This window comes from Geotrypetes seraphini, chromosome 12 (genome assembly GCF_902459505.1).
Source record: "Geotrypetes seraphini chromosome 12, aGeoSer1.1, whole genome shotgun sequence".
Classification (NCBI taxonomy): domain Eukaryota; kingdom Metazoa; phylum Chordata; class Amphibia; order Gymnophiona; family Dermophiidae; genus Geotrypetes; species Geotrypetes seraphini.
This window is the reverse complement of record NC_047095.1, coordinates 109,399,545-109,411,526: the sequence shown is the minus strand read 5'-3', so window position 1 is coordinate 109,411,526 and position 11,982 is coordinate 109,399,545. Positions and strand designations below refer to the sequence as shown.

At 40.3% G+C, this 11,982-nt stretch overlaps 1 protein-coding gene across 1 annotated transcript in view; it reads left to right on the top strand.

Moving 5' to 3' along the window:
• LOC117346283 (vomeronasal type-2 receptor 26-like) overlaps positions 1–11,982 on the top strand; it is a 50,799-nt gene that overhangs the window by 1,991 nt on the left and 36,826 nt on the right. The window contains exon 2 of the mRNA XM_033915684.1: positions 8,058–8,349. Within this exon, the coding sequence (XP_033771575.1) occupies positions 8,058–8,349 (292 nt within the window). The remainder of the gene's footprint in view (positions 1–8,057; positions 8,350–11,982) is intronic.

Below are 11,982 nucleotides of genomic sequence, written 5' to 3'. Positions count from 1 at the left end.
GATAAGCTTCCGCCCATACACACGCAACTGCAGGCAGGCTCGGCTAGCTTCAGCGAGTTACTTTACTAACGCGCCGTGAAGGTAAGGGGAAGGGAGGGAGATTCTCGGGCCGCAAGAGGGATGCTGAAGGGCGGTGAGGTGGCGAGAGGGAAGGGTGGTGGTGGTGGGAGGAAGACGCTGAAGGGAAAGACAGAGTTGGAAGAAGACGCTGAAGGGAAATGGGGATTGAGGAAGACAGAGTGGGGAGAATACGCTGAAGGGAAATGGGAAATAGAGTGTGGGGATAAGACACTGGAAGGGAAGAAGACAGAGATGACAGACTATGGGGGCAGCAGAGGGAAGAAGATGGATGCCAGACCAATTGGGGGGAGGGGTGAAGGGAGAGGCACAGTAATAGAGCAAATGGAAGACAGTGGATGGAAGGAATTGAATGAGAAGCTGAGGAAAGCAGAAACCAGACAACAAAGGTAGAAAAAAAAATATATTTATTTATTTTGCTTTAGGAAAAAGTAGTATATTAGTTGTGTTGATAAAAATTTATAAACAAAGCCCTGCCAGCTGTGCCAGCTGAACATCTCTTTCTCTAGTTCAGCAGCCAGAACTTTGATTTATAAGGAAGGAATAAGCTAAATATTGCAGTACTGAGACTTGTATAGATGCTGTGGGAATAGTAGTCGCGGGGAAGGGATGGAGACAGTGGTCGCGGGGACGGAGATGGGGCGAGGACAGTGGTTGTGGGGACAGGAACGGGGTGGGTACAGTGGCCACATGGGACGGGGCGGTGACAGGGACGGTGGTCGCGTGGACGGGGCAGTGACGGGGACAAATTTTTTCCCCGTGTCATTCTCTAGTCTGGAACCTTGTGGAATACCATAGTTGTTTGAGTAAAAATTTGAGGTGGAGTTATTAAAGATAACTTTGGAGAATTGCTTGGGAATGTAGGATTGGAACCATTGCAAAGCCTGGCATTGCGCAGTTAACTGCTGCTGATCATATCAGTGCTTGGGTGGACCTGGGCGAATTAGGTGGCATGAACCTCTCCTGCCCATTTAAATCACTTTGAATATCAGCCATGTGATTTTTTTTCATCCAAATGGTGTTTAACATTTAGGTGTTAAAGTTATAGATTTAGGGAAATTTTGTGATTTTAGAGTTCACTGGACATCCGGTCATCCACTTCACCAGTTAAATGCAGTCAAGTTACTTCTTTCAGCTACGCAGACGACATAACCATCCTCCTTCCATTCGACATACACAACCCAATCTCCACAGAACGCCTGAAAACTACATTGGAAACAGTGGATAAATGGATGACAGATCACAAGCTGAAGCTGAACTCTGACAAAACCAAATTCTTATTACTAGAGAAGGACAAAAAACCATCCCTAACAGAACTGGAAGTAAACTCAATCAAGTACCCTATACAGAACTCCCTTAAAATCCTAGGAATACATTTAGACAGATGCTGCACAATGCAAACACAAATCCTAAAGGTCACCCAAAAAGCATTCTTCACAATGCGAAATTTAAGAAAAATCAGGAAATTCTTCAACAAAGACCAATTCAGGATCATTGTCCAATCCCTTGTGCTAAGTATCGTCGACTATTGCAACAGCCTCTACTTACCTTGCCCGACCAACACAATAAAAAAACTACAGACCATCCAGAACACAGCCCTCAGACTCATATACTCACTCAGCAAACACGACCACATTACCAACGCATACCTAGAATCTCACTGGCTACCAATAAAAGCAAGAACACAATTCAAACTCTACTGTCTCATTTTCAAAGTAACCCATGGCACGGCACCCAGTTGCCTAATTAATCGTTTCCATCACTACCACCCACCAAGAAGAAGGAGAACACAGAACCTTTTCACCTATCCACCACTCAACGGAACTTGTCGTAAGAAACTCTACGACAACCTCCTGGGGACACAGGCAGCTAAAATAGACTCTGACATCTCAAAATCACTGACCAAAACAACAGACATAAAAGAGTTCCGCAAAGAAATAAAAACACTACTGTTCAAAAAATATCTCCCATCACTCTAACCACCACCCAACGAGTTCCCAACCAACGACTTCGGAAACACCCATCTATACTATCTCTTTGTCTGTGACCTAAAATGTAATGTAACTCTTCTACTTTACACCTGATTTAAACGATCGAGTTGCCATGTATTACCTCTGCAAAATGCAATATCTTCTGTCATATGTAATAACTTCTGTGACAAGTATTATCTTCTGTGAACTTGAAGTATCATAACTCTTTACTGTTACTATAATATACTCCTAACCAGAAATGTAATTCAACTGGAACTGTCCAGATATCTTCTATAATGTAATCCGCCTAGAACCGCAAGGCACAGGCGGAATAGAAATCCCTAATGTAATGTAATGTAATAAAATGTGTTACAGTGATGCACTGAGCTCCAGTATAGAGCATTCTAATGCATGTATAGAAAAGAACTTTTCTCCCCATGCAATAAATTAATGGCATGCAAATGAGAAGTGCAGTGTAGGTATGTCTGTATGTATGTCTGGAGGGTTGTTTGGGCTGTTTGTGTGTTTGATAGATCTAAAAATGGGTGACTGGGATTGTACTTTTAATCTCCATTTTCCCCCCATAGGGGGAGTGTGGGGCTAGCTGTCTGTCTCTATATATATTTTTCTGTGGTACCGGGGAAGCACCTCTATTACCTCGGAGAAAGTTATAATGCCGCTTTATAGGGCAATGGTCAGACCCCACTTGGAATACTGCGTCCAACATTGGTCTCCCTACCTAAAGAAGGATATAAAACTGCTGGAGAGGGTGCAGAGACGAGCAACCAAACTGGTGAAGGGTATGGAGAAACTGGAATACGAGGACAGACTTATAACACTAGGATTGTTCTCCCTTGAGAAAAGGAGACTGCGTGGGGATATGATCGAGACCTTCAAAATACTGAAAGGAATCGACAAAATAGAGCAGAGAAGATTATTTACATTGTCCAATTTGACACGGACTAGAGGACATGTAATGAAGCTAAGGGGGGACAGGTTCAGGATTAATGTCAGGAAGTTCTGCTTCACTCAGAGAGTGGTTGACACCTGGAATGCCCTCCCAGAGGAGATTATTGCGGAATCGACCATCCTGGGCTTCAAGAGCAAACTAGATGCATATCTCCCTAAGAGAGGCATATAAAGATATGGTGGACTATAAATTACACCACCAAAATATATTCCAATAAACGCTCACTACTATGGAGAAATACAGACCAGAGATAAGAATATGTAGTTATATGGAGAAAAGACCTCAGTTTCCTCTTAGAGAGGTCACTATGTCTGCCGTACACAACTTAAAGCAGCATAGGAGAAAACATCCCTGGTCAAAAACTCCACTACATCATACTAACAAAAAAGACTAGTAGTTAGAATCAAAAAAACTTATCTCTGAAAATCACAATTCTCCAGGTGAGACAAGAATCCAGTTAGTTCACTTAGGATTATCACGTTAATCTTCATTCATTTAAGACTCCCGACAGACCCTGTTTCGCTACACGCTGCATCAGGGGAAGTCTCTAAAAATGAAATTAAAATGTACATGTAAGTATTCTTCCATTTATCTCAGTGGTTTTCAAAAAGAAATAACACATCGTTACTTACATGTAACTTTAGCTACCGCTCTACAGATTCTCTGAAACAGAATGGCGGCTCGGCGTTGTGGGCAGGGTTTAAAAAGAAGGCTGCAACTCAAGTATAACCAATCATGATTAAGGGGGCGGATCTCAACAAAAAAATTTTCAAAAAAAGGCACGCCATTCAATTTTGGCATTTAGCCCTAAAGGAATGGTAGATTTTAATTTGAACACCCATTTCTGTTCACGCTGTCGCAACAGTGTCTTAAAATCACCCCCTTTCTTGGATGGGATCAGCTGTTCAATGACCCAACATCGCATATCTGTAAAGGAATGATTGGTATCCAAGCAGTGTTGCACCATAGGAGCTTCTAATTTTCTATTATTCAAACATGATCTATGTTCTATTATACGTGTTTTGAACAATCGGGACGTTTGTCCTACATAAAGTTTTTTGCAAGGACACTGAATTGCATAAATAACCCCCCTAGACTCACATGAGGTAGATGTATTTAATTTATAAACTTTCTGATCTACTGGATTAGTAAAGTTGTCACAGTTTAACGACATTGGGCATATCGTACAGTGCCCACATTGTACATGTCCAGGTCTACCCTCACCAATTGGAATAGTAATAGAATCTAATGCACCTGTACTAGTAGGACAGATTGTTTCTAGCAGGTTTCTATTCCTCGAATATGTAGTCAGAACCTTCCTCTCTCTGAAACAGGAATCCCCATCAAGTCCCCATCAAGTACCAACTGAGTTTTTGGTTAAGTTATTGTCTATTTCCCTTGAGAAGAATTATTTTACGTTTCAAGATATTTTTTATCAACAGTTGCATGGCACTGCTATGGGTGCCACATGTGCTCCTTCCCTGGCTAATCTCTTTATGTCTGATTTTGAGGAGAAATTTGTATACAATTCTTTTTTTCCAAAGATATCCCTGTGGTGCCGGTATATAGATGATATTTTCATTATTTGGGAGGACTCTGAGTTGGAACTGCATAAGTTTGTCACATTTCTGAATACCTGCCTTCCTACAATTAAGTTTACATCTACCTTTGATAAACAGAGCATCTCTTTTTTAGATGTAAGTATAGAGATTAAAGACAATATTTTCCACACTTCAATACATCGGAAAACAACTGATCGTAATACTTTTTTAGATTTTTCCAGTTCGCATCCTCGCCACTTGAAGGAAAGCCTACCAAATTCGCAATTCTTGCGCTATCGGAGATTATGTTCAACCAAACATGAATTTAAAGTTCAAGCGCAGATTTTGAGTAAGAAATTAGCGGATCGTGGCTATCCTGAGAAATGTATTAAAACATCCTACAAGAGAGCACTGCATAACCATAGAGAACATTTATTGCAGTACTCTGAATCTGTACCAGAGCATGATCAACTGGTTTGTGTGCTACGTCACTCACAACAGGCTAGGCGTTTTGGCAACGTCATCAAGAAGTATTGGAATTGTTTATCTGTACATTCCTGTTTCAGAGAGAGGAAGGTTCTGACTACATATTCGAGGAATAGAAACCTGCTAGAAACAATCTGTCCTACTAGTACAGGTGCATTAGATTCTATTACTATTCCAATTGGTGAGGGTAGACCTGGACATGTACAATGTGGGCACTGTACGATATGCCCAATGTCGTTAAACTGTGACAACTTTACTAATCCAGTAGATCAGAAAGTTTATAAATTAAATACATCTACCTCATGTGAGTCTAGGGGGGTTATTTATGCAATTCAGTGTCCTTGCAAAAAACTTTATGTAGGACAAACGTCCCGATTGTTCAAAACACGTATAATAGAACATAGATCATGTTTGAATAATAGAAAATTAGAAGCTCCTATGGTGCAACACTGCTTGGATACCAATCATTCCTTTACAGATATGCGATGTTGGGTCATTGAACATCTGATCCCATCCAAGAAAGGGGGTGATTTTAAGACACTGTTGCGACAGCGTGAACAGAAATGGGTGTTCAAATTAAAATCTACCATTCCTTTAGGGCTAAATGCCAAAATTGAATGGCGTGCCTTTTTTTGAAAATTTTTTTGTTGAGATCCGCCCCCTTAATCATGATTGGTTATACTTGAGTTGCAGCCTTCTTTTTAAACCCTGCCCACAACGCCGAGCTGCCATTCTGTTTCAGAGAATCTGTAGAGCGGTAGCTAAAGTTACATGTAAGTAACGATGTGTTATTTCTTTTTGAAAACCACTGAGATAAATGGAAGAATACTTACATGTACATTTTAATTTCATTTTTAGAGACTTCCCCTGATGCAGCGTGTAGCGAAACAGGGCCTGTCGGGAGTCTTAAATGAATGAAGATTAACGTGATAATCCTAAGTGAACTAACTGGATTCTTGTCTCACCTGGAGAATTGTGATTTTCAGAGATAATATAAGAACATAAGCAGTGCCTCTGCCGGGTCAGACCACAGGTCCATCCCGCCCAGCAGTCCGCTCACGCGGCGGCCCAAACAGGTCACGACCTGTCTGTATCACCAGAGGGGGCTCCCTTGCCACCTTGGTTTCTCATTTAAGTCCTGTCTTCCTATCGAAGTCCTAACCCTCCGGTCTTGCACATGCACGACCTGGTTTGGTTTCTATACTCATTACCTGGTTAGCTTTCTATACTTGTGTTACATCCCAGCTCCTCCCTCAGTATCCCATGATCCCTTTATCCTTCAGGAATCCGTCCAATCCCTGTTTGAATCCCTGTACCGTACTCTGCCTGATCACTTCCTCCGGTAGCGCATTCCAAGTGTCCACGATTCTAACTACTAGTCTTTTTTGTTAGTATGATGTAGTGGAGTTTTTGACCAGGGATGTTTTCTCCTATGCTGCTTTAAGTTGTGTATGGCAGACATAGAGACCTCTCTAAGAGGAAACTGAGGTCTTTTCTCCATATAACTACATATTCTTATCTCTGGTCTGTATTTCTCCATAGTAGTGAGCGTTTATTGGAATATATTTTGGTGGTGTGTCTTATTAATATTCCACTTGCTATTACATATATTTTTTGGACTATAAATTACGCCAGGTGTACACCTGGCAGGGCCTCCGCGTGTGCGGATCGCCGGACTTGATGGACCGAAGGTCTGATCCGGAGATGGCAGTTCTTATGTTCTCTTTGTTTTAGCTCTCTTCGCGTCTTAGCTCGTTGGGGGTGTCATTCTCTCTTTTGTTGCTTTGTAGCTCCATGCTACCAGTCTAGCAGCAGAATATGTGATTTTATTGTATTATTCGTGCTTATTTGTATTTGAGCCTTTGGCTTTTCTGTTATGCCTGTTGCAATGTTGTTGTACCCTTTCTAATAAAAATGATAAAAAAAATAAAATTGTGCAATGAAAAAAAAACCCCAGTGTACAGTACAGACTGCAGCATCAGGAGTGTTTGTCTCCCATTCTCTCAGTTGTTATTTTGGTGGCAAAGAAAATTCAATTTTCCAACTTTCTACAACACATAAACTCATGAATTCTGAATTGAAATCCTCTTTCAGTTGACGTGGAGAATGGAAAGCTTTCTGTAGAAGCTGTCTAAATTTTATAAACATATTTCCAAAAGTTTACAAAGCTCAGAAATGCAAATGGTTCTGTAGTTGTCATTTTTGGGATGCTTATTCTTCTGAGAGAAAACTGAATATTGGGGTAGTGTGAGTAGAAGGAATGGTATTTAGTGGGACTACTGCAAATGAGTTTAGGGCTGTCAGTCTATCCCTTTCTGCTTTCTTTCTCTCTTATTCCCTTCTCCCACTTCTGGTACTCTCTTCTCTAACCTCATCTTCTCTTTACCTTCTCCCTTCTTTTACTCTTTAAACTGATTTCCCTCTCTTCAACTACCACTTCCTTAGTACTCTCTTCTCTGTTTTTATCACTTCTTTTCTCTCTTCTACGCCTTTTCCTCATCTTCTTTCTTCTCCCTTATTGCCTTTTCTGTCTTCTTATTGTCTGAGATGCATCTTCATCTATGGTGAATATCAACTTCCTCTAGAGTTTCCACCTTGGTTCTGGTCTCATTTTATTAATAGTAGCGACAAACCTCCACCAGCACTTTCAGACTTTACTTATCTACTAGTGTTCAGCAGTTAGTTTCTCTTTGGGTTAGATGAATATAGATGGGTCGAGGTTCTAGAGTCCAGTGAGTAAGGCTATATCCATATGGGTAGGATATGCATTTACCTGCTATGGCCTGAGAATATGACAGGTATGAACTGAAGATTAGAAAAAACATGGAGGAATAGGAAGTTAAAGAAATCTGACGCATACTCTTTTCTGTCTTATCAAACTAATATAAAGCTTTTGACTAGTATTATTTCATTTTAATCCTATTTCACTTTTCTCTACTAATAATATCTATGTTTCTGTAGCTTATTCTTTGATGCTAATTTCATATTATCTGTCATTCATTGTCTTTACAGTCCTGTATCCTTGAACTATTACAACTTCCTGGCTTTTGTGTCTGCGGTGGAAGAGATTAACAACAGCTCAGAGCTCTTACCCAACCTCACACTGGGATTCCACATTTATGAACCTTACAACAATTTATTATTAATGTATAGAGCTGCCGTAAATATATTTTCAGGAATGGAAACCGGGATCCCAAACTACAGCTGCAAGACATCTGGCCCATTGGCTGCTGTCATTGAAGGTCTTCCAGCTGAGCAGTCAAGTGAGTTTTCCAGCCTTTCCAGGATATACCAGTATCCACAGGTCAGTAGAAATCTTAATTATACTCCACACTCTCAGATAAATTAGTATTCAGAAACACCAAACCAAATTACTAACCACTCGCACTTAACAATATGAAACTGAAGAATTTAAATTCTGATTTAGCGGTATATAAGAAATAAATTACATTACATTACATTACATTTAGAAACAAAAGGTGTAAAAAAGACTACATGAAATAATGCAACATTGAAAAGACCATTCCTAAAGGAAATCTAACGCAGAACAAGAAAAGAAAAAAAATTGCCAAAATAAATCTCAAGTATACAGTACAGAAATAAATGAGAACAGTCATTATAAAATAATTCCATACAAATATAAAAAATAATTCCATATATAAAATAATTCCAAACTAATGACTTTAACTAAAGTCTACATTATAGAGAGAGAAAATCAATCACTTCTAAGGGAAGTTGTATTTCAGGAAATAATTCTAGATTAAACCAAATTACAGAGCACAGTTGGAGTCAATTAATGGCCTGATTGGCAATTTTCATGGAAGTCTCTGGAATTCTTGTTGTTGCTTTACCTTCAAGTAAAAATTGTAACTGATCAGGTTCATAAAAAATATATCTCTTGGTTTGATATGTAATGCAACATTTACAAGGAAAACATAACTGAAAGGTTGCTCCTAAATTCAAAACAGATTGACGATAAGCCAGAAATTTCTTACGTCTGGCTTGCCTCCACTTCGATACATCAGGAAAAATTGAAATTTTGAATCCTTTAGAATAGGCAAAGAATTGTTTCTTTATTTTGAAGAAAGATAAAAGTTACCTATAAAGTTTCCTCTTGGGATGTCTCCAGCAAAGCATTGAAATCCAGTTCTCCTGGTAATGTGTCTCCTTTTTCTTTATCATCTTTCAGAACATTCAAGTAATATAGCTTTTGTAGCGATGACATATTATTTTCTGGAAATTTCAGAACTAAATTTAAGAATGAATGGAATAAATCCCTAGGTGATTGAAATTTAGAGACAGGAAAGTTTAGAAATCTCAAGTTCAAATTTCTAGTTGCATTCTCCAAGTATTCTATTTTCCTAGAGAATAAAATCTTATCTTTCAACTAGTCATTAAGCCCGTTACATTAATGGGTGCTAGAATATATGTGTCTGTCTGTCTTTCTGTCTCTCTCCCTCCCGCTGTCTCTCTCTCTCTACCTGGCCCCCTTTTTCTGTTTAATTTTCTGTCCCTCTCCCTACCCCTGTGTCTTTCTTCCTTTCTTTCTGTCTCCCTCCCTCCCACTGTCTGTCTGTCATTCTTTCCCTCCTTTTCCCTGTGCAGTATTTTCACCACATTTCCCTGTGCAGCAGCAACAGCATTTCCCTCCTTCCCCTCCCCCCACACACTTTCCTTTGCAGAAGCTGCAGCAGCATTTCCCTTCCCCTCCAGGTCCCTGTGCAGCAGTAGCAACATTTTCCCCTACCCCCTATTCCCTTCTCTTACCGTGATCTGTCCTGCTCCGTTTGGCCCTTCCCCCTTCTTTTACTGCATTCTGTCCTGCTTCAATCTGGCCTGCTCCATTCGGTCCCTTCCCTTCCCGCAGTCTAGCCTGCTCCATGCCCCTCCATTACCTTATTGCGTTCCTGTGGCTGGAGTCCTCTTCTTTGTCGGCCCCCCTTCCATTCCCGCGGGCTGGCCTGCTGTGGCCGAAGGTTTTTTTTAAAGTATAAAAGTGCCGCAGCGGCTCCTCTAACGATCCCCGCCAGCGTCGGAAGCCTTCTCAGGCTCGTGAGAGGAGCCGACACTGCAGCTTTTAATTTTTGCTTGAGGAGGTGGAGAGCAGGGAGTTCAGCGCTGCCGGCCAGTCCTGGCAGTCACGGAAAGAGGGAGTGATGTATGCACGCATGCGCATTCCTGCCGGCCACGGACCTACGGATCACAGATCACACAGGTAAGAGTGTGCATGCGCGGCTAGGGTTTTATTATATATGATTGTAAGTTAGTAGAAACCTTCACTTCTGCCACCAATTTCTCCAATTTGTCCATTCTTTTTTTTTTTTTAATCTTTATTCATTTTCAAACTTACAATGTGTGTCAATATGTTAAAACAATTAACAATAAGTATATCACTTAATAATCATCAATAGTATAAATTATATATTCTTATCTCCAACCCTTCCCACCCCTTCCTATTATATAATCAATACCTTGTACAATATGTAATCATATAATTACCCCCTCCCCCCTCTTAATTGAAGCTGTAAATTTAAGGGAAAAAATGTCATCTAATCAGTATAATATTTTGTTAATGGTTCCTACACATCTTGAAATTTCCTAAAACATCCTTGCTGTATTGCAATAAATCTTTCCATTTTATAAATATGACATAAGGAATTCCACCAGAAATTATAATTTAATCTACTCCAGTTTTTCCAATTCTACGTAACTTGTTGAATGGCAACACCAGTCATTCTAAGTAATAATTTATTATTATTTGAAGAAATCTGACTTTTTGCTCTCATTGCCATACCAAACAGCACAGTATCATATGACAATGCCACTGGATTGTCTAATAAACAATTAATTTGGTCCCAAATTGATTTCCAGAAAGTCATAATAAATGGACAATAGAATAATAAATAATCTAAAGTCCCTGCTTCGAGATGACAGTGCCAACATCTATTAGACTTAGAGCTATCCAATTTTTGTAACTGAACAGAGGTCCATAATGTTCTATGTAACAGAAAAAACCATGTTTGTCTCATAGATGCCGACACTGCCAAATTTGTGGCCATTGAGACGCAGAAATTTGATGCTTGATCTCAATGCTCCAAATATCTCTCAGACCAGTGTTTGGTTTCTTTTTAATAAATCCAGTCAGCAATTTATACCAATGGGCAGCCTGTTGTCGAAATTTCTCTTCAAAATTGGGTATTAGTATTTTGCACTGAGGTAACAAACTGGGAGCAAACCTTATGTAGAGTTTCTAATGCATTCCAGATAGCCTCCATGTCTATCACCACTGGTTTAATCAGAGGAGCAGGGAGGGATATTCCAGGAAACTCCACTGACAGTTTCACTCCTCAATCTCTGCTTCACTCCAAATTCCGGGTCCTACCAGCCACTAGTTCCGCCCGTAAGGATGTCAGCAAGTTGAAACTCCCATCCGGGGTCAGGGATGAAACCTGTAGCGCCGACGAAGACATCAACTCCAGTGTTTCCTGTACTGCTTTAGGTGTCCCCGATGTCATCCTGGGATGCGGAGGAACTCCAGGCCCCAAATGGCTCAGCGAAACCTCGCCCTCCAAGATCGAGGTCTGCCCACCTTGGTCAGCAGAGACACTCGCTCCAACTGGAACAGCATAAGCTGTTATTGCTGCTTGTCAGAGAAGTGGAAGAGGAGGCAGGAAGAACACTCCTCTGCTTTCCCCTGCACTTTGGCATCCTGTGAAAGAGGTAAACTTTTTGAAGAAAAAAAGGAAAGATTGCCAACAAAGTGCAGGAGCCACTTGAAAGCGCGACTCACTCCGTCACCATCTTGATTCAATCTCCCTGCAATAAATCTTAAGAGGTAAACTTAACCCCTAACTTCTGATACAATTATTCTCTTGATCTCATTCCATTAAGGGGCTCATTTAAAAAAAGAAAAACATTCAAAAAGTGACAAAGTTGC